This window comes from Oncorhynchus keta, chromosome 22 (genome assembly GCF_023373465.1).
Source record: "Oncorhynchus keta strain PuntledgeMale-10-30-2019 chromosome 22, Oket_V2, whole genome shotgun sequence".
Classification (NCBI taxonomy): domain Eukaryota; kingdom Metazoa; phylum Chordata; class Actinopteri; order Salmoniformes; family Salmonidae; genus Oncorhynchus; species Oncorhynchus keta.
The window spans coordinates 30956531-30979685 of record NC_068442.1 but is presented as its reverse complement, the minus strand read 5'-3'; the positions used below and the strand labels follow the sequence as shown (position 1 = coordinate 30979685).

At 42.4% G+C, this 23155-nt stretch overlaps 1 protein-coding gene across 6 annotated transcripts; it reads right to left on the bottom strand.

Moving 5' to 3' along the window:
- Positions 1-1390: 1390 nt before the first annotated feature.
- Positions 1391-20969, bottom strand: kiaa0513 (KIAA0513 ortholog). 6 transcript variants are annotated; one of them, XM_035798708.2, is made up of 15 exons: positions 20807-20968; positions 19544-19659; positions 19153-19309; positions 16191-16700; positions 10322-10421; positions 10107-10180; positions 9679-9749; positions 8965-9169; positions 8822-8862; positions 8531-8612; positions 8330-8407; positions 7853-7882; positions 3460-3540; positions 3230-3324; positions 1391-2646 (listed from the first exon to the last, which is right to left on the bottom strand). In XM_035798708.2, the coding sequence occupies exons 4-15, from the start codon at positions 16577-16579 to the stop codon at positions 2597-2599; spliced, it is 1296 nt and encodes a 431-aa protein (XP_035654601.1). In that variant the 5' UTR covers positions 16580-16700; positions 19153-19309; positions 19544-19659; positions 20807-20968; the 3' UTR covers positions 1391-2596. The 6 variants fall into 6 exon arrangements, with proteins under 6 accessions (XP_035654601.1, XP_035654602.1, XP_035654600.1 ...); XM_035798709.2 differs by having other exon boundaries at positions 19153-19211; XM_035798707.2 differs by lacking the exon at positions 19153-19309.
- Positions 20970-23155: the final 2186 nt, after the last annotated feature.

The following is a 23155-nucleotide window of genomic DNA, read 5'->3' as shown; positions in this document are numbered from 1 at the left end:
TCTCACACACTGGAGTGCACAGAGACTTCTCTATCTAATCTACACATTCACACTGAGCTCTCCTTCCCAAACACCTCTAATTCAAACATCTTATACCCTCTCTCGCATGCATTCACAGACACGACTCCAAAAGTATCCACATTCAAAAATATATTTATTACAGCATCAGCTACTTGTTCTATCATAATTACACATCCATGCAAACTCAGCCACCATTGCACAACACAAGTGGGAGGACATCACAGCTACCTGTAAGAGACTCTTTCCCCGCTCATTAAAAAGAAGGGTTGGCTATATTCTCCTTTGCCAAAGTTGGTTTCACCTCCAAAGACATAAGGCTTGTCCATGACTAGGTATCAGGTGCTAGTTACAACTGGTCAAATCAGACCACCACTGCCCAGACAAACAATGTACAACACTTTTCATGAGAGATGTCTTAAAGACCAGTGATGGACCATCCGTGCATTTGACATGCAACATGAAAAGCAGGCGAAGCATTCCAAGTATTAGAGGGCTGGTCTGCATTTCAACAATACTGAAAGGCCAGAGTGCACACAGCAATACAAACACCCAGGAGGGCATGGTGCTAAACTAAAACTGCACACAGCAATACAAACACCCAGGAGGGCATGGTGCTAAACTAAAACTGCACACAGCAATACAAACACCCAGGAGGGCTTGGTGCTAAACTAAAACTGCACACAGCCACAAAACAAAAAAGAGGCAAGTCATTCAGCAGTATGGAAATAGAGGTCATCACATGCAGATGCACAATATGTCTGATTGCTGAACAGAATGTCAGATCCAGACATGAAGCAGGGAGCAGCATTGCAATCCAAGGGAAATAACAGACAGAGCAGAACACAAGTGACACTTTGTGGCAAGAAGCTGGTCCTCTGCTAAACAGCCCACAAGAAGAGAGAGAGAGCAAGACAAGACGTCTCCAAGACAAGACATAGAACTTCAACTACAAGGCATCACACGCAACTAACTACACATCGTAACTAACACACTGGAGGAATTACCCAGTAGTTTATACTAAACATTTTACACATAGCACACATAGTTTGGTTTAGCACTTGAATGGACCACTCCTAAGGGAGGAATTATGACGGCACTTCAGGGTCTTAATAAGGGGAAAGCTTTAGTTGCCATTGAGACAGATATCAAAACACAATGACCATAATCAGTTACATAGTCATTCACCAACAGATATGACACAAAACCAGTGATAAACAAGTCTTTGAACACAATAAAACATAGGTGAAAAAAATACAATATAAATACAAAATCAAGTGATATAGACAATAGATTAATAAAAAATTATATATATATATATATATATATATATATATATATATATATATATATATATATATATATAAAACAAACTTGCCAGTACTTCAATCCAGCATTGAGAAAAACGTACAATAATCCTAATTCCTATTCACATAGCTCAAATGTCAATGCTCCGAGATGTCAAGAGTGATATCTTCTCCCTCAAAAGCTGGATCCACACAGTAGTTTTTAAACTTTTAACTCCATTGATAAATTAAGTGCTCTGAACAAGTCACCAGGCTTCCCTCTGGTGGGCTTAAATAATGCAAACAAGACATTGACGCCCTTGCACAATGCTCGTTTCTCACTTATAAAAGGACAAGGATGCATGCTATGCATATAGCACAGACACCTCAGGTCACAGCTACTCTAGGAATGAAACAGAAGGTATGGGACTGCTGCTGGAAGTCATGCTGCAGCCTCTCACCACGACACACTGCACTTTCACTAGCCGTGATCTAACACCATGACAATCACTAAACACAGAGGACACTGAGCATGAGAATTGGACCTTATTGGAAATATGCTGACACAGTATATAGATGGTAGAATCATGAACAGGAGGATATTGTATCAAGTGGTTTTACAGATTGTTACAATTGAGACTTGCATTGATTACCATTGAAACAAAAAGGACAGTTCCCCACGGGTACATTCAAGGCACTTCGACATTGGGCAGAGAGGAAATCATAAAAGGTCACTATTGCAAACAATATAAATAATACTAATTGTAGGATATGTGCAAGGAGCAGGTTACAGTATATCTAAAATATGTATACTGTAGTCAGGCAGGGGACATGAAAAAGGCTATAGACAGCCTGGGCCGGTTACATGGAGCTGATTATATAAAATGGGTTAATGGATGCTGATATGGCTGAAATTGTCCAACTATACAGTAAAATAAGGACCCGAGGAAGGTACTCATTAGTGACAGTATAAAATAAATAGTAGTGATAGGGTGAATGACCTTGTTGACAGTGCCCAGGAGAGGGTAGGTTACAGTATGTTGGTTGGTGAAGCTGGAATATTGACTACGCAGCTTCATGTTTACTATGACTGTAATAAAAGGTTTTGTGTTATTTATTGTTGCAGGTTATGGAGGCTTTACTAAAATAGGTGATTGGAGTTTACTGTACTGGATATTGATTGAATACAGTTATTGGTGAGCCTTCACATTGGAGAGTGAGGAGGAGTTTAGCTTCAGCTAATTACTATTGATAGAGCACTAAGTAGTCATTGAAGTACCATTCTTTGCCACTCACTCCGTGGCCATCTGCTCAATGTGGTCGCTCAACAGCTTGTACTGCTCTGTAAGAGAGAAACAGAAAGCTCTTTTCAATCAAAACCACTAAGCATGTTTTTACAGTTATAAATACATTAGTCTCAGAAAGCCTGTCTCCCCAACGGGCTCAGGAGAGGCAAAGGTGGAGGCATGACCTGCCTAACAGGCGCTCCTTAAAACCCACCAGCTTAACCCGGAAGCCAGCCGCACCAATGTGTCAGAGGAAACACCGTTCAACTGGCAACCGGGGTTAGCCTGCAGGCGCACGGCCTGCCAGAAGGAGTCGCTATGGCGCGATGAGCCAAGTAAAGTCCACCGGCCAAACCCTCCCCTGACGACGCTGGGCCAATTATGCGCCTCCCATGGGACTCCCGGTTGTGGCACAGCCCGAGAATGAACCCGGGTCTGTAGTAACGCCTCTAGCACTGCGATGCAGTGCCTTAGACCGCTGCACCACTCAGGAGGCACGAACTAATATTTGTTTTTATACGTTTAAAACAGTTTGAACAGGTGAAACAAAGTAAATTAAATGAAAAGGAAGCGTGGCAGATAACCAAACAACCTATTTGATCTTATTGATGTGAGGAAGGTTGGTTCATGTAGGGGTACCTTCATTTAGGTTCCCAATAACTGCTTGCTTCTTCAGGAAGTCATTGCAGAGTTTCTTACTGAGCCCAAAAGCCAGCATGTTGTGAGTGAATGTCCTGAAAGCAGACACTAAGAGTTAACTGACCATGAGATACAGTATACAAACCATGCAGATTCCTCTCCTCCTCAGATGGAAGGTTACTTAGAAGTTGTTTTTTTGTCCATAGGCATGAGTATGTCACCTCACTCACCCCAGTTGGCCAAAGGCAATATTCTCGTCGACTTTAGAGCTGTCATCTTTCTCTTCCTGGGTCATATGACACCACTTCTCTCTGGAGAAAGATAAGAGCAGAGAGAAGTTAGGGGTCAAGGTCTCCAAGTTTACCTCTGACCTTTTACCCACACCAAAACAACAAACCAGACATCATTGGAATGAGATGAAAATAGCAAAACATGTGAAAACTTTTTCGAAGGAAAACACATCAAACTAAAGCGATGGCATGCTGGACATTGCGTGTTAGATTGCGGTTCTCTCTCTGATTGGGGAACGGAGAGAAATGTCTGTCCAAAAGCTTTGGGAGGCTTTATAACCAGTGTAGTCATACGTGTAGTCATATGTACAAGAAAACAGAGGACCTTTTTATTTTATTTTGGCAGGGAGTCACCATTGAGAAGTGTCTATTTTTCAAGGGAGCCCTGCATATACAATTTAATAGAACCAAAAAATGGAATACAATATAAAACAAGTAAAATACAGCACGACACAAATTGAACACATATACACAAAACACAATCAACTAAAACAAACACATTCTTCATTATAAAATTCCTCTGTCCACTCTCTAAACTGCCCCAGGGACACAATGGCTACTATGTGTAATGATTTTGGGAGATTATTCCAAACATATGGAGAAGAAAAACTAAAGGCTGATTTACCAAACTCTGAAGACACCAAATGAGTCTCCAGAGTTAACTAACCCTGTGAACAGGATTGATAACTTGACCTGAACAGCACCACGACATCACACACCCGTCCACTCACACTCATACATACACATAGAAGGTACAGGAGGATTTCTGAAATAAATAATACAATAAACTGAATGCTTAGCATTTGATTGGCTGCTACAGTAATTCATGGCAATACCCATGGAGAAGAACATAGCTATTAAGTGCTACAACACACCGTTCTACTTGAATGTGTTTTTCAAAACAATTGTCATTGTGGCTCAGTAAGACAGCATTCAGCGTGCAGTGGAATAAGACTTAACAGTAGCACTTTGTAATAACTCCACGAAATAAAGCATTTATAATGGCTTAGTAAGTCACTTATTAATCATTGCTCCATTAATAAGGTTTAATATAGGTCCTTATAAACCATTTATTAATTTATTAGTGAAGTATTTTTGCATGGCCTCATCTACAGTGTAGGCTATTTATATTTATACTATTTATAAATGTTGAGTGACCAGTGGAATTTCTCACCAAAAGATGGACATGCCATTGGTAAACATTCCAGCAGTACCAGTACATTCCAGCTCCTTAAGGTCTCACTAATATATATTTTTAAATTCAAAATCAAATAGCTAAATGATCATCGGTATGACCTTAAAACAATTCCATATGACTTAGTAATACCATTCATCCGGCTTAGGCTCTGATGTGATATTTTTAAAGATATAGGGATAGTTCAGCAAAATAATGTATTCCAATATTTGTTTCCTTGCCTTGTAAGCAGTCTATGGACGGCTCTTAATCTCTTGTGGACAGATTCTGCATGTTAACCAAATAATGTCTGGTGAAGAGATAGAACGCGTAGGATAAGGAGCTGCAGTAGTCCTGGTGTTTGGATTTTCAGCACTGATTCTTTGGACGTACCAGGATTTGGCGAAGACGGTGCTTTAACTTTGACTGCTTCGCATCGTGGTGAAATTAACAGCAAGGGAGTGGGGGCAGACAGTTTCCTTTTGTGAGGGTGGAGACTTTGCAAACCAGAACTCCCAATTTCTAACATGTATGGACCCAGAATTTTATCACGCAGCTGACCAAATTTTAGTTCTAGGTTAACCGAGATTCTAAACTGGGTGGTTCGAGCCCTGAATGCTGATTGGCTGAAAGCCGTGGTATATAAGCTCATATACCATGGGTATGACAAAATATTTTTACTGCTCTAATTACGATGGTAACCAGTTTATAATAGCAGTAAGGCACCGCGGGGGTTTGTGGTCTATTGCCAATATATCGCGGCTAAGGGCTGTATTCAGGCACTCGCGTTGAGCCTAAGAACAGCCCTTAGCTGTGGTATATTGGCCATATACCACACCCCCTCTGGCCTTATTGCCTAATTAGCCTGCTCTAAGGGGTGACCTGCAATTCATACTTTTGGTAGAAAAGTCCCTGTCAAGAAACGCTTATAGCATTTTCAAACAGAAAACATAATTTTACTCAGCATAGTATATCCAAAGTTACACATCACATTATTACAACAGTGTGACTGTTTTGGAATTACATTTTCATTATATTTTTTAAAACACCCTCTGTATTGTGTGCTTATTGTTAAACCATAGATACACTACATGGCAAAAGGATGTGGACACCCCTTCAAATTAGTGGATGCGGCTATTTCAGCCACACGCATTGCTGACAGGTGTATAAAATAGAGCACACAGCAATGCAATCTCCATAGACAAATATTGGCAGTAGAATGGCCCATACCGAAGAGCAGTGACTTTCAACATGGCACCGTCATAGGATGCCACCTTTCCAACAAGTGAGTTCGTCAAATTTCTACCCTGCTGGAGCTGCCCCGGTCAACTGTAAGTGCTGTTATTTTGAAGTGGAAATGTCTAGGAGAGAAAATGTCAAAGCCACCAAGTGGTAGGCCACACAAGCTCACAGAATGGAACCGCCAAGTACTGAAGCACGTAGTGTGTAAAAATGGTATGTCCTCGGTTGCAACACTCACCACAGAGTTCCAAATTGGCTCTGGAAGCAATGTCAGCACCAGGACTGTTCGTCTGGAGCTTCATGAATTAGGTTTCCATGGCCTAACAGCCACACACAAGCCTAAGATCGCACTCTCTGGAGTGATGAATCACGCTTCACCATCTGGCAGTCCAACGGAAGAATCTGGGTTTGGCGTATGCCAGGAGAACGCTACCTACCCCAATGCATAGTGCAAACTGTAAAGTTTGGTGGAGGAGGAATAATGGCCTGGGGCTGTTTTTCATGGTTCGGGCTAGGCCCCTTTGTTCCAGTGAAGGGACATAATGCTACAGCATACAATTACATTCTAGATAGACGATTCTGTGCTTCCAACTTTGTGGCAACAGTTTGGGGAAGGCCCATTCATGTTTCAGCATGACAATGCCCCCTGTGCACAAAGCAAGGTCCATACAGAAATGGTTTGTTGAGATCGGTGTGGAAGAACTTGACTGGCCTGCACAGAGCTCTGACCTCAACCCCATCAAACACCTTTGTGATGATTTGGAACGTCAACTGCGAGCCAGGCCTAATCGCCCAACATCAGCGCCCAACCTCACTAATGCTCTTGTGGTTGAATGGAAGCAAGTCCCTGCAGCAATGTTCCAACATCCAGTGGGAAGTCGGGACCAACTCCATGAGATGTTTGACGAGCAGGTGTCCACATACACTACATGGCCAAAAGTATGTTCTAGGGGCCATTTTGAGACCTTAAGGAGCATCAGGTACTGCTGGAATGTCTATCTATAATTAACTAGGTTACTAACATGTACAAATGTGAGCGTAATGATTCAACTATTTACTAATCCATTGTAAATGTTTTATTACATGGAGTTATTCTAAAGCGCTACAGACTTAACATGCACTGGTCGAGAGCAAAAAATCACGTCACATGCAACAGGCCCTACTAAAGAGAAACCCCTCATGCTGCAGATAAGAGTGAACATGTCTGCATGCAATCATCTGTGAAAACATAATACCTCGCCATCATGAAACGAACAACTCTTTTAAAACCCTGCTTTATGCTCGAGGCAAATGTATTCATCCATGAAATTAACCCAAACAAACAGAAATAACAACAACCAAACAAACAAGTGCATGAGTAAACGCATGCCTTTCTGATGCTCGACAAGCAGTAAACTTTGTGGCACTTATGACAAGTAATGCTCGCATCATGATCAAAATTAGGAAAATTGTATGCAATCAACATAAATGTGTATTAACAAAAGAAACACACTTTTAATTAGTTGTCTAAAATAGATGGTTTTGAGCTATGACAGACACAGAAGATACAGTGAGTGAGAGTAGAAGTTCATGCAGATATCAGTGGACAAGTCAATAGGACAGCAACTATCCTACTGCTCCAATGCTGAGCCTATCATTGAACTTCAGTACAAGGATCTGCCCTTACCCTGTTCTGCTTGTGCTCAGAGAAGCACATCCTGAACAGTGCAAATTAAGCCCATGGCTCTTTCTAGATTTTCAACTCTCTCACTCTAAGTCACAATGTTGAGCATCCATCTGTTCCTTTCTCGGTTCATCCCTTTATTCGTCCTCTCTCTTTTGCCTCTTTCCCTTGTTCCTCGCTTTCACTCGTTCTTCGCTTTCCCTCCCTATCTCTCTGTCTACCAGTGTTAGGAGGAGCAGACAGATAGGACAGACCTCTCGTCTTTCTCTTCCTCATCCGTCCCCCTGCCCGGCAGCAAGGCACAAGGAGACAAAGGGTTAAAGATACATGCAAAGGTTGAGAACAAGAGCTTGGGAGAAGAAACTGGTGGCAACAGTCAGGAGCTCAACAGCAGTTTGAGTGAACTACAGACTGGTATACAGTCAGCCTTCCTTAAATTCCTAATTTGTGTTAAAACTTATACCACATTCCCTTACCCCTCATTTATACACACAGACGAGACAAGTGTTCACAAACAAAGAGACGAACCTCCCACCTCTTGAAAATACACCCCACATTCACGCATACGTTTCATTCAATCTATCCATCTACTGCACTCTATTACACACTCCCATTTTATCCTCTGTTCGCACTACACAGGCTGTAAAAGGAGCTTTATAGTAACATCCCAGTTTAGTGATATAACAGCCGTTTCATCTTTTATCTCCCCTGCTGGTACGTCAGTATCTCACCTGGTGGTAGGTGACCTCTTCTTCCTCTCACAGTGGACCGCATCAAAGAACGCAGCGTTCCAAAACCTCAACGTATGCCTGTCACCGGAGACACCACAATACATCTATAACACCAACCAGGTAGGACAATAATTCACTACCTCATTGTTATTGTGTGGATTTGAAATCATCTATAAACATAAATGAACATCCATCTCATACCAGATGGGTTGCTGTTTCAGGTGTGTGTACAGGTACACCTTCTCGTTCTCTACTTTCTTCTTCTCTGGAGGCACAGAGGACACTTTAGAGGACAGGCAGAGAGAGCAACTGATAAAGGCAACCCATACTTCGAGGCAAGAGAGGAGTAATTTGACCAGTTGGCAGGTTGGTTATAAGAACATGTAAGGACATGGAGTTATAAATCAGACTAATACAGGAACTGACTTGCTTGTATCTTAAACCTTTGATGGGTGTGTACCCTACAATCAACAAGAGATGAGATTGACATACCTGGTGATTTGGGCTTTACCTCGACTGGACTCTCTGCCTCCCTGGGTAGAAAATAGTTGGGAGGAAAAGTCGGCAAATAAACTGACTAAAACCGTTCTTAGAAGAAACATTATTGATTGGTTATTAACAGGAATACATCTCACTCATTCTTTCGAGCGGACGCTCTCAGCTTGCTCTCCAGGCCTCCAAAGAAGAATTTGACTTCCGTTTTGGCAGCAGAGGAGTTCTTCAGGAGCCGCTCGGCTGCGTCCTTCTTGCCAGACAGCCAGGAGTTGGCCTTATTCAGGTAGGAGTCCATGGCTACAGGCGGCTGCTGCAGCAACTCAGTGGGGGATGGCTGGGACTTACCTGAGGTGCAGAGAAGGATCCTTTTACTATACACCACCATGCTCTAATCATGTTTCCTATTGATTATGAATAATAATAAAATAATAATAATATATGCCATTTAGCAGACGCTTTTATCCAAAGCGACTTACAGTCATGTGTGCATACATTCTACGTATGGGTGGTCCCGGGAATCGAACCCACTACCCTGGCGTTACAAGCGCCATGCTCTACCAACTGAATAGGTACTGCGTAGAGCCTAATAGCAAATTAATAGCATAGTAATAGCAAAGTAATAGCATTATAATAGCATTGTATTAGCACAAATTCTAATACCCCACACATACTATTGATGTGTGCATCTCTGCATGTACAGTTAGCTTAAACGGACTCCGTGGTTATGTTGCAACTACAAAAGGGTACAACCCTGACTGTTGACCCCTCCCCATTAATGTTGGGAAACTGGGAGGCCATTAAGAGATGGGAGAATTACTCTCTCATTTGTGGTTCTAAGCAGATACACATCTCACCAGTGTGGTAGTAAGTGAAACACATGGTCATGAGGTTTTTAGCTGGACTGTAGTCATCCATCTGATAGCACCTGCAACACACACACACTTATGTAATGGGGATATGATTGTGCAGATAATATTGTACAGTGAAATACACCCATTCCCTTATGTGTGACTTAGGTCTAGACAAAGAGCTTTGCACACAACACCCACATGTATTTGACCACACACAAACGTGTTCACATATTCTCCTTCTGAGATGGAGCCGAGCCTGGAAGTTGTTGTCTTTACAAACTCTTCAGGGAATGAAGCCATTGTGTAAAACCCATCAATACAATGTAGCAGGTGTATAGCTCAGTCTCCCAACAAAAATAAGTGAAACAGGGAAAAAATAAGCACTTAACAAAACACGAAAGAGTTGAAGCGAAAGAGGGAGTCAGACTTACTCGAAAAGAACAACTGCAAAAGACTGCACCAGCCTGTAGAATGTTGCTTCACTCACACACTTGGAGTTGCAGCGCTGCAAATAAAGCCATGTGTCTTCAGTTACCATAAACTTAAAACATGTAGCACCAGCAGCGAAGCTGTGCTGATAACTGTGCCATTACTCTGTGTCTATGTGCAGACATACATATATCTGTGCTTACATACCGGCCCTTACCTGTGCACTGACGTATCTGGCAAACCACTCCCTACCCTTGCCATTTTCTCCACTGCACAGCTCCCCAAAGCGAGCCTTCTCCTCCTGGTCAAAGTCCTCCCTGAGAGAAAAGAGGTTTATACAGACCCACCTTACAGTGACTGAACAAAAAATAAAACGCACCATGCAACAATTTAAAAGACTTTACTGAGTTACAGTTCATATAAGGAAATAAGTCAATTGAAATAAATTAATGAGTCCCTAATCTATATAAGGTCTCACAGTTGACATTGTATGTCAGGGTAGATGTTCGTTGGTGGAAACTGAGGTCAATGTTTGAAACTGCTAGTGAGTCGAGTGAATCTAATAGTACAGAAAGTGAGAATGAGTAGGTTACAGTGGCGAAGAAAAAGGGAAACCAAATAAGTAAAGCTATGTTGGAAAATAGGAAACCACTTGACTCGTTTTTGAGTCAGGTTTTTTGGATGAATGCTACTTGGAAAATCCTTTTAATGTCTCCTAGGAAAATCTGGAATGTGTTGGAACAAAGTTTGGAGTGGTCTTATTTTTTATTTTTTTTGGTGTGTCTGCAGAGCAGAAGAAGCGTGTGTTAAGACTCTAAAAGATATCAGAGTGGAATGTTTCCTGCATGGATTTTCATAGCAGGGCACCGATCAAGGGGGTTATTTCTGGGGTGGCGCAAGAAATAAAGGCAGAGAGACCTGGAAATAGCTGTGCAGCAAAGCTCCCCATTCAACCTGACAGAGCTTGAGAGGATCTGCAGAGAAGATTGGGAGGAACTCCCCAAATACATGTGTGCCAAGCTTATAGCGTCATACCCAAGAAGACTCAAGGCTGCTGAAGGTGCTTCAACAAAGTACTGAGTAAATGGTCTGAATACTTACGTAAATGTGAGATTTCAGTTGAAAACAATTCTAAACCTGTTTTTGCTTTGTCATTTTGGGGTATTGTGAGTAGATTGATGAGGATTTAAATAAAAATATATATATTTTAGAATAGGGCTGTAATGTAACAAAATGTGGAAAAAGGTAAGAGGCCTGAATACTTTTCAAATGCACTGTAGTGTATCTTTGATACAGTCATGTGAAATCTATAGATTAGGTGTGCTTTTCCAAATCATGTCCAATCAATTGAAATTACCACCGATGGACTCTTAAGTCAAGTTATAGAAACATCTCAAGGATAATCAATGGAAACAGGATGCACCTGAGCTCAATGATCTTGAGTGGCGCAGGCAGGGATCCTGAGTAGCGCAGCAGTCTAAATCAAATCAAATTATATTTGTCACATGCGCAGAATACAACAGGTGTAGAGACCTTACAGTGAAATGCTTACTTACGAGTCCTTAACTAACAATACTTTAAGATGTTTTAAGAAAATAATAGATAAGTAAAAAATGGAAATTAAAAGTAACAAATAATTAAACAGCAGCAGTAAAATAAGAGTAGTGAGGCTATATACAGTGGGTACCGGTACAGGGTCAATGTGCGGGGGCGCCAGTTAATCGAGGTAATATGTACGTGTACGTAGAGTTAAAGTGACTATGTGTAGATAATAAACAGAGAGTAGCAGCAGCATAAAAGAGTGGTCTGGGTAGCCCTTTGATTAGCTGTTCAGGAGTCTTATGGCTTGGGGATAGAAGCTGTTAAGAAGCCTTTGGGAACTAGACCTGGAGCTCCGGTACCGCTTGCTGTGCGGTAGCAGAGAGAACAGTCCATGACTAGGGTGGCTGGAGTCTTTGACAATTTTTAGGGCCTTCCTCTGACACCGCCTGGTATAGAGGTCCTGGATGGCAGGAAGCTTGGCCCCAGTGATGTAGTGGGCCGTACACACTTCCCTCTGTAGTGCCTTGCGGTCGGAGGCCGAGCAGTTGCCATACCAGGCAGTGATGCTCTTGATGGTGCAGCTGTAGAACCTTTTGAGAATCTGAGGAACCATGCCAAATCTTCAGTCTCCTAAAGGGGAATAGGTGTTGTCGTGCCCTCTTGACGACTGTCTTAGTGTGTTTGGACCATGATTGATTGTTGGTGATTTGGACACCAAGGAACTTGAAGCTCTCAACCTGCTCCACTGTAGCCCCGTCGATGAGAACGGGGACCTGTTCGGGTCCTCCTTTTCCTGTAGTCCACAATCATCTCCTTTGTCTTGATCACGTTGAGGGAGAGGTTGTTGTCCTGGCACCACACGGCCAGGTCTCTGACCTCCCTATAGGCTGTCTCATAGTTGTGGTTGATCATGCCTACCACTGTTGTGTCATCGGCAAACTTGATGGTGTTGGAGTCGTGCCTGGCCGTGCAGTCATGAGTGAACAGGGAGTACAGGAGGGGACTGAGCACGCACCCCTGAGGGGCCCCCATGTTGAGGATCAGCGTGCCGGATGTGCTATTACCTACCCTTACCACCTGGGAGTGGCCCGTCAGGAAGCCCAGGATCCAGTTGCAGAGGGAGGTGTTTAGTGCCAGGGTCCTTAGCTTAGTGATGAGCTTTGAGGGCACTATGGTGTTGAATGCTGTGCTGTAGTCAATGAACAGCATTATCACATAGGTGTTCCTTTTGTCCAGGTGGGAAAGGGCAGTGTGGAGTGCAAGAGATTGCATCATCTGTGGATCTGTTGGGGCGGTATGCAAATTGGAATGGATCTAGGGTTTTTTGGGATAATGCTGTTGATGTGAGCCATGACCAGCCTTTCAAAGCACTTCATGGCTACAGACGTGAGTGCTACGTGTCGGTTGTCATTTAGGCAGGTTACCTTAGTGTTCTTGGGCACAGGGACTATAGGGGTCTGCTTGAAACATGTTGGTATAACAGACTCAGACAGGGAGAGGTTGAAAATGTCAGTGAAGACACTTGCCAGTTGGTCAGCGCATGCCCGGAGTACACGTCCTGGCAATCCGTCTGGCCCTGCAGCCTTTTGAATGTTGACCTGTTCAAAGGTCTTACATTGGCTATGGAGAGCGTGATCACACCGTCGTCCGGAACAGCTGATGCTCTCATGCATGCTTCAGTGTTACTTGCCTCAAAGCGAGCATAGAAGTAATTTAGTTGTCTGGTAGGCTTGTGTCACTGGGCAGCCCGCGGTTGTGCTTCCCTTTGCTGTCTGTAATAGTTTGCAAGCCCTGCCACATCCAACGATTGTCGGAACCGGTGTAGTACGATTCAATCTTTGTCCTGCATTGACGCTTTGCCTGTTTGATGGTATGTCAGAGGGCATAGCGGGATTTCTTATAAGCTTCCGGGTTAGAGTCCCTCTCCTTGAAAGCGGCAGCTCTACCCTTTAGCACAGTGCCGATGTTGCCTGTAATCTAAGGCACTGCATCGCAGTGTTAGAGGCGTCTCTCCTGACCCGGGATCTATCCCGGGCTGTATCACAACCGGCCGTGAACGGGAGTTGTGATACAGAATTTGAGAATTTGTTGTTTACAGACTTGCCTATTTAAATCAAATTTAAATTATACATTGAGTCTCATAGCAAGGGGTTTGAACACTTATGTAAATAAGGTATCTGTTTTTAAATTTTAATACAGTTGCAAAATATATATATATATATTTTTAACTTGTCTTCCATTTGTCATTATGAGGTATTGTGTGTAGATTGATGAGGCAAATTTTTCTTTAAATCTATTTTAGAATAAAGCTTTAAGGTAACAAAATGTGGAAAGCCAAACATTGGCAGAAGAATGGCCTTACTGAAAACCTAATTAACTTTCAACGTGGCACCGTCATAGGATGCCACCTTTCCAAATAGTCAGTTCGTCAAATTTCTGCCCTGCTCGAACTGCCCAATTCAACTGTAAGTATTGTTATTGATAAGTGGAAACGTCTAGGAGCAACAATGGCTCAGCCGTGAAGTGGTTGGCCACACAAGCTCAGACAACAGGACTGCCGAGTGCTGAAGCGTGTAAAAATGTTCTGTCCTCATTTGCAACACTCATTCCCGAGTTCTAAAATGCCTATGTAAGCAACGTCAACACAAGAACTGTTCGTCGGGAGCATAATGAAATGGGTTTCCATGGTCAAGCAGCTACACACAAGCCTAAGATCACTATGCGCAACGCCAAGCGCGGACTGGAGTGGTGTAAAGCTTGCCACCATTGGACTCTGAAGTAGTGGAAACGCGTTATCTGGAGTGATGAATCACGCTTCACCATCTGGCAGTCTGACGGAAGAATCTGGGTTTGGCGATTGCAATGTGCCAAATGTAAAGTTTGGTGGAGGAGGAATAATAGTCTAGGGCTGTTTTTCATGGTTCGGGCTAGGCACCTTCGTTCCAGTGAAGGGAAATGTTATCGCTACAGCATACAACGACATTCTAGACGATTCTGTGCTTCAAACTTTGTGGCAACAGTTTGGGGAAGGCCCATTCATATTTCAGCATGACAATGCCCCCGTGCAGAAAGCGAGGTCCATCCAGAAATGTTTTTTCGAGATAGGTGTGGAAGAACTTGACTGGCCTGCACAGAGCTCTGACCTTTACCCCGTCGAACAACTTTGGGATGAATTGGAACGCCAACTGCGAGCCAGGCCTAATCGCCCAACATCAGTGCCCGACCTCACTAATGCTTGTGAATGAATGGAAGTAAATCCCTGCAGCAATGTTCCAACATCTTGTGGAAAGCCTTCCTAGAAGAGTGGAGGCTGTTATAGTAGCAAAGGGAAAACTAACTCCATATTAATGCCCATGATTTTGGAATTAGATATTCGACAAGCAGGTGTCTACATACTTTTGGTCATGTTGTGTACCTTTTTTAAAAAGGTAGGGGCGTGGATCAGAAAACCAGTCAGTATCTGGTGTGACCACATTTCACCTCATGCAGCGTGACATCTCTTTGACAAATGTTGATCAGGCTGTTGATTGTGGCCTGTGGAATGTTGTCCCACTCCTCTTCAATGGCTATGCGAAGTTGCTGGATATTGGCGGGAACTGGAACATGCTGTCGTACACGTCGATCCAGAGCATCCTTAACATGCTCAAAGAGTGACATTCAAATTGCCATTGATAAAATGCAATTGTGTTCATTGTCCGTAGCTTATGCCTGCCCATGTGGTCCTTCTGTAGCTCAGTTGGTAGAGCATGGCGCTTGTAACGCCAGGGTAGTGGGTTCGATTCCCGGGACCACCCATACGTAGAATGTATGCACACATGACTGTAAGTCGCTTTGGATAAAAGCGTCTGCTAAATGGCATATATATAACCCCACCATTGGGCACTCTGTTCACAATGTAGACTTCAGCAAACCGCTCGCCCACACAACGCCACACACGTGGTCTGAGGTTGTGAGGCTGGTTCGACATACTGCAACATTCTCTAAAACGATGTTGGAGGTGGCTTATGGTAGAGAAATTAACATAAATTTATCTGCCAACAGCTCTGGTGGACAGTCCTGCAGTCAGCATGCACATTTCACACTCCCTCAACACTTGAGACATCTGTGGCATTGTATTATGTGACAAAACGGCACATTTTATTGTACCCAGCACAAGGTGCACCTGTGTAACTAATGACCATGCTGTGTAATCGGCTTCTTGATATTCCACATCTGTCAGGTGGATGGATTATCTTGGCAAAGATTAAATGCTCACTAACAGGGATGTAAACAAATTTGTGCACAACATTTTATAGAAATGTGCTTTTTGTGCTTATGGAAAATTGCTGGGAACTTTTATTTCTGCTCATGAAAAATGGGTCCAACACTTTACATGTTGAGTTTATATTTTTGTTCAGTATTTTACACTCATACTAAACCCTCATAAGACCCTATCCATGTTTAAGTACCACTGTAAAATAGTTCATTCTAGCTACACATACTGTACAGGCCCTCAGGGACAGACCCACACCACACCACATTCAGAGAATCCAGGGTGATCTTACTTTCCATGAAACACCATCTCCACGTAAGCTTTCATGAACTCCCGATTCTCAACTGCCTCTACCCCAAGCTCTGCGCTGTGATTGGACGAGGAGGATGAGTGCCGTGAGTTCCACTGCTGGGAGTGTGGGTCCATGTCATTCTCACTGTCTGCCGACTCTGTGGCATCACTGTCCCTGTCCTCTCCCCCACAATGGTGGTGGGAGCCGGGCATGGGGGCCAGGGGATCAGGCAGAACAATGGAGGCAGGCTCTTGGAACAGCGGCTCAGAGGAGAAAATGTCTGTATGGAGCAGCGCCCCACTAGGAGGACTTGCAAATGAGGGGGCTGTATCGTCTGAACATGAAGGGATATCAAAGTCTATGAGGCTTTCCACAGCTACCCCCTCCATTGTTGAGGACAGAGAACAGAGATGGCAGAGCTAAAGTTGACAGGAGAAGGCTCTTCAGACGCTCTCATCCACGAGGGGCGCTGTAGCAGAATGGACTCAATGCCCACACACCCATTGCACACTGTGAAGAGAGGAGAGAGGGAACTGTTACTTATAACACTCATAGGCCAACTTTAACCAATATAATGATGTACGGTAATGCTGTTGATATGACTGTTTGGATATGAACGGATATTGTGTTTTCCATCAGTATTGAAGCTGTCTTTAACCAGGTAAGCCAGTTCTCATTTACAACTGTGACCTGGCCAAGATAAAGCAAAGCAGTGTGACAAAAACAACACAGAGTTACACATGGGATAAACAAACATACAGTCAATAACACAATAGAAAATCTATATACAGTGTGTGCAAATGTAGTAAGATTAAGGAGGTAAAGCAATAAATAGGCCATAGTGGCTAAATAATTACAATTTAGCATTAAGACTGGAGTGATTGATGTGTAGATGGTGATGTGCAAGTAGAGACACTGGGGTGCAAAAGAGCAAAAAAATAACAATATGGGGATGAGGTAGTTGGGTGGGATATTTACAGATGGGCTGCGTACAGGTGCAGTGATCGGTAAGCTGCTCTGAAAACTAATGCTTATAGTTAGTGAGGGAGATAAGTCTCCAGCTTCAGTGACTTCTGCAATTCGTTCCAGTCATTGGCAGCAGAGAACTGGAAGGAAAGGCGGCCAAACGGGGTGTTGGCTTTGAGGATGACCAGTGAAATATACCTGCTGGAGCGCACACTATGGGTGGGTGTTGCTATGGTGACCAGTGAGCTGAGATAAGGCGGGGCTTTACCTAGCAGACTTATAGATGACCTGGAGCCAGTGGGTTTGGCGACGGATATGTAGCGAGGGCCAGCCAACGAGAGCATACAGGTCGCAGTGGTGGGTAGTATATGGAGCTTTAGTGACAAAACGGATGGCACTGTGATAGACTACATCCAATTTGCTGAGTAGAGTGTCGGAGGCTATTTCTTGTGAAGTTAAGCCATTTTGCTTCTCTGTCAGGGGAACAGTTTTGCCTGCTTTTGCCCTGATCCTGGATCTGGCAGCTCTGCCAGTCTAACCCCCAGGCTGATGTCTGGTCTGATCCTGGATCTGGCAGCTCTGCCAGTCTAACCCCCAGGCTGATGTCTGGTCTGATCCTGGATCTGGCAGCTCTGCAAGTCTAACCCCCTGGCTGATGTAGTCTGACTGAAAGACTGGGGATATTATTGAGATATGGAGGACATAATATAGGATTGGGACAGTTGGACTGTAACCCAGCATTAGTGAACACACGCCGATGCACCAAACACACCGCAATGTTTTATAAAAGTAAGAAAATAAAGGAATATGGCCATTCATTTAGCCCGTTTTTCACACAACACACACAACCCCTTTTCAGTTGTTCATGTCAAATCAATTAACTACAGCTTACTCTGTTGAAACCTGAACATGCCTCAGTTGTGAAATTTCACTCTTGACATTTTGGTGTTTTAGACGTTAGCTAAAATAGGCTTTATCTGACTTGTTCACAAAATGTCAAGAGGGAAATCTCCCAACTCTTTTTTTCTCTCGCAGCTTTATCACAAGGACCGAGGTGAGCCAAGCTGAGTGAGAAAAAACAGGTTTCTCTGTTGTTGTGGTTCCCACTGCAGTACTAACGGCACGGCAGAATCACCTTCCAGATATGCCATTGGCCTATGCACTGAGCCCCTCTGACTGCCCTCCGAGTGAGGGGGAGACCTTCAGTTGAGCTCAGGAAATCTCAGGGGTGAGTGCACAGGCTGAATTATTTCTGCTTCTCTAGCAAGAGAACAGGCCCCCAGTCCTGCTCAACCACCCACACACTCTCCCTCAGGGGATTGAGCATAGAGGACAGGGACGGGACGCTTTTCATCACAAATGACGGGATACTGAAAAGCTTGAGTAATTAGGTCTACTGGATTTATGACTTGAGAGATGTGAGAGAGGGGTTGTAGAAAGATACTGCATTGCATTGATCCATGTGTACGATCCAGGCTGTAATGAAATGATAAACTGAACATACGTACATTTACTGTAGACAGGATCTGGCACCTAGTTTTATATTGCAGACAAACACATCTCATATTTTTATTATCAAAATTAATATCTAGGTGTATCTCTTCCATCGTCAACTAATATCTAGTTTCCAACAATCACAAGTGGTCATTACATAAAGTGTATAATGTAAAATATGCCCTTGCAAACATTCATGTGAGGGCATGACACATAAAAGCCATGTTATACTAATGTCCCCATGTTCACCCCAGGAAATATTATTCAGTAGGCTAGTCTCTCCACAACCATCATCCAAGCAACATACTCTATGTGATAGACTGAGTAGAGGAAACATCTTGTCAATTCAGTGTGGATCATACCATTTTCTGATTTTCTTCCTTCAGTCCTCACTGGCATTCTAAAATTACATTTCATGGTCTGCAGGCCAAGAACTGAAGTATTGCTTGCTTGGAGTGTCCTCCCTATAATCTCTTAGCAATAAAATCTAAATGTTCCTTACCCCAATGTAGGAGGGCTGTTGTCCAGTCCAGACGCCTGACTGTCCTGACTCAAACCAGCCTTTGAGAGGAGGGTGAACTGGTTCAGTCATATCTAATCACAGGCATTTGGACACTTGAATGTCCATGTAGGCTGCCCCTCTCTTCCATGGGAGTGGACTAGCAACATAGATAAGACTGACTGAGTGCATAACTAAACATTTCACACTGAAGGGAATGTGGGAGAGAAAAGACTGATAAGGGAGGTTTGGAATCTTGATTCGTTATGCCTTGCTGCTAGTGCTATGGCAGGATGCTGTATATACGATCTGACCTAACATGACATGGACACAGCTAGTTCAGAGAGAAAAAGGCAGTCTAAAATAAATTACTTAGAGGACATGCATTACTCACTCCAATTTGGTAGGCAAAATTCGGTTTTCTTTGCAAAGTAGGCATTTCACATAGCTCATTGTTCTTTTCACATGGCTGTTTGTTTCTTTGGTGCATCATCTCACAACAACTTGAATCTGAAGCAGAGAAAACACATCAGTCTTCCAAGCTCCCTTTTTTTGTCCAAGAATCAAAAAAGTATGATACCCAACAAACATGTCCTGCTGAGAACCAACATCCCTATATTATTAACGAGTTTTCCCAAATAAGTCAAACCCTCCTCCCCTTCATGACCTTGATCAAACAAGGTCACTTAAATAGAGCTTCCATGGTGACAAATGAAGATAAGCTGTTAAGACCACTTGGACACGACAGCAAAGCAGGAACCAAAAGAGACAACAGTCACTGTGTGAATGACCATATAAATATTAACAGGAAGTTCTCTTCCATGTGCAGTTCCAGATAAAACCAAAGACAGCCCCGAAAACCAAACAAAACCAATGAGTAGCCTATTATGAGTAAGCTTCATCACTAACACCAGCCTGCTCTTACTAGTACTTTTAACTGGTGTATGAAATGTACTCTCCATAAATAAAGTTATTATACATGAGTAAAATAAAAACAAAACATTTCCAACCTGATAGGGCTATGGTACTTTTATCAAAGATAGAGCTAGTGAGAGTGACACTGTATCGAAACGATGTCTAATTGTTTTGGGCAAAATGCAGTAGCTACTTTCCCATCAGTAAGGCTACATTGTTGTTATTGCCAATATGTGTGTACGAGGTAAGCTTCCAGAACAACATGCTTGATCGTAAGAACAGTCAAGTAGGTCTAGTAGCCTGGGACACACACACACATAAAAACTACTTATATTTTAATTCTGAATTCAACCATTATTTCAGTAACGTAAACTTCAAAGCATATTTTCAGGAAATAGATCGAATACTGTAAACAACACCCATTAGGTTAGGTAGGCTACAGTATGGTAGTTTACTCGTGTATTTAGTGTTCATTTTTTTAAACCACGCACTTCAGAGGGATAAGCCCATGTTACGCAGCCAATAAACATCTATAGGGTTGCCAGTGCCTGCCAACACCACCACCACTTGACATTTCCAGCAATCTGATGATGAATGACAGACATCTAGTAGGCCTACAGTGTGAAATCGAAATAAGATTGTGTATGGCTTGTCAATAAAACACACCAAATTACAAGCGTATGTCGAGAAATGTATTATATTTAAACATATGATATAATAACAGTACATTTCCTTTACGTACATGAAATGTCCCAGGTTGATGAGGGGTTTAGTCTTCCCTGTATGCGTCGGATCCTGCTCACTTCAGTAGTGTCAAAACAGGCATGCGCAATCAAGCACGACTGTAAAGTGGGGGTGGGGAACCCAATGACGTCACTAAGTATCCCGTTCATGTCCTCTCGAAAACTCGGGCCCTCCGAGTTAAAATGTGTTAAAAATGTACGTAAATTATTTGCGTAGAGCTTCTTATTGGTTAATTCTGATATGTCCTTAGTGGTAAACTCTGGAATATTATTTCCACAACAAGTAAGCAAGTCAGACATTTTCGAGTTCCGAATTTAACGTTTTTGTTGTTGTTCCCGACAGACTATGAACACGGAAGTAGATATTTGACTTTTTGAGATATTTTTTTTACCTGAACGTCACAACTCTGTCGTGGCCCCATTTAACTTGACGTTGAAATATATACTATATATTATATATTATATATATATATACTATATACTATATATACTATACTAACTATATGAAGAAGTTTAAGGAAAACATCAACTCAAATTGCTCCTTTTGTAATGACCACCCAGAAACAGTTGTGCATCTTTTTTGCCATTGTATACATGTAAGAAAACTGTGGCAAGACATCAGTAGGTTTATAATTGAACACATTTATGAAGATTTTACACTATTGTGGAGAGATGTACTGTTTGGATTCTTGACATACAATAGAAATAAGCGCAATCATTTTTACATAATTCATTTCATTATTCTTTTGGCCAAATCTCATATACACAAATGTAAATTTACAAACAGAAAACCACATTTTCGTACCCTAAATTGAACTGTATTTTAAGACGGTTAAATGCTCTACTAACAAAAAAGCTGTTAGAATTGTAAGTATATGCATGTCCCTTAAGGTCCTTGTGTAATTGTAATGTGATGTTGTACCCCCTTGCTCGATTGTCTATTGTTTGTAATATATGTATGCTTGTGTTCCCTCATGTGCTTTATGTATTGATTTGATATTAATAAAAAAAAATAATTAAAAATTAAAAAATCAAGCACAAAATAAAAATGGACGTTGAAAATGGTTAAGATAATGGTAAAGGTTAAGTAATGGTTAACGTTAGAGTACGGATGTCCCAATGATCCCAGATTGAACTAACACGCGAAAATAAGACACTACTAATTGAGGAGCTTTTGTATGGGGGGCAATGAGAGTGTCGAAATTGGTCAATATAACAGTTAATTGCTATTTTGATAGGTGACGCTTATTTGATCGAATATAAGATTCATAATGCTTAGGTTGATGCAATTTAGGCTACTGATATAAGTGATAAGACATTCTGACAACCTTGTAAATAACGATTTTATACCGGAGTTGTGCCATATGTTCACATGCGTATCTGCCCTATCGTTGGCTAGAATGTTCCCACCTGATCTCGCTTCCTCCCGCCTACCTTTCGCATTTAAGGACATGTGTTTCCATTGTTAGAGCGGTCAGTTGACCATCTTGTCAATATAATAGATCATTTTTGCTCTGCATCTAAACGGGAAAAGGGCCAGTAATATTTGAGCAGACTTCGTCACGATGCTGATGACCAACCAATATCATTTGTGGTTATAGCGCACGGACCTGTGTTGTTTCAGCAGAGCTCATGACTCACTTGCGTTCATGTTTTTTCCCGGTGTTGCCCTTTCCAAGTCAACACTGTAATACTGTGAATGTAAATAATCTATAACCATTTCCATTGGCTATAGGACTTCAAATGTCTTTCTATATCATAATGGGTGTTTTTTTCCAATTACGAAGAAAGACAGAAAGATGACAAGCACATGCTTTAAATTAATTCAGAGTCAGAGACTCAGAGACTCAGAGTTAAGAGTCTTAACCTACCTACAAAAAAATGTCAAAAGAATTACAGGTGCAGTGTTTAGAGGTGTAGGCTACGCTAATAAAGCTGACTTGCAGCAGCTGCCAGGCTGTGGAACTTCTGAGGGAGGAGGACAGTCATGAAGTGCAGCTTGTCCTTTTTTAGGCTCTGGGCAACCATCTAATTTAAACCCAACCCCATGTACTTTCTTCTCATACAGGGACCACTTTACCAGCCCCTCTCCTGGGGAGCTGCGGGTCACATCCAGTCACAGTTAGTACCCAGGGATCAGGCCTATTCATGAAGAAAAGTAGCTCAGGACTGTACTTCTAATAGTGTGCTGGACTGTTGTGAAAATCATGCAGCTAGAAGTTATGGATCCAAGAAATAGCTATACTGTCGTCAGTTTATATCAGTGTGCATTGCATGCAAGCAATATTGCCCCAATATTTTACCTTGATTTAGCGAGGCAAGTCAGTTAACAACAAATTCTTATTTTC

Coding starts and splice junctions, on each gene's coding strand:
- kiaa0513 (XM_035798706.2), bottom strand. CDS start 16,579: ATGGAGGGGGTAGCTGTGGAAAGCCTCATAGACTTTGATATCCCTTCA. Junction 9,170..9,678: donor TTTCACTTACTACCACACTG/GTGAGATGTGTA, acceptor TCTGCACCTCAG/GTAAGTCCCAGCCATCCCCC. Junction 7,883..8,329: donor AAGAGGTCACCTACCACCAG/GTGAGATACTGA, acceptor GCTGCCGGGCAG/GGGGACGGATGAGGAAGAGA.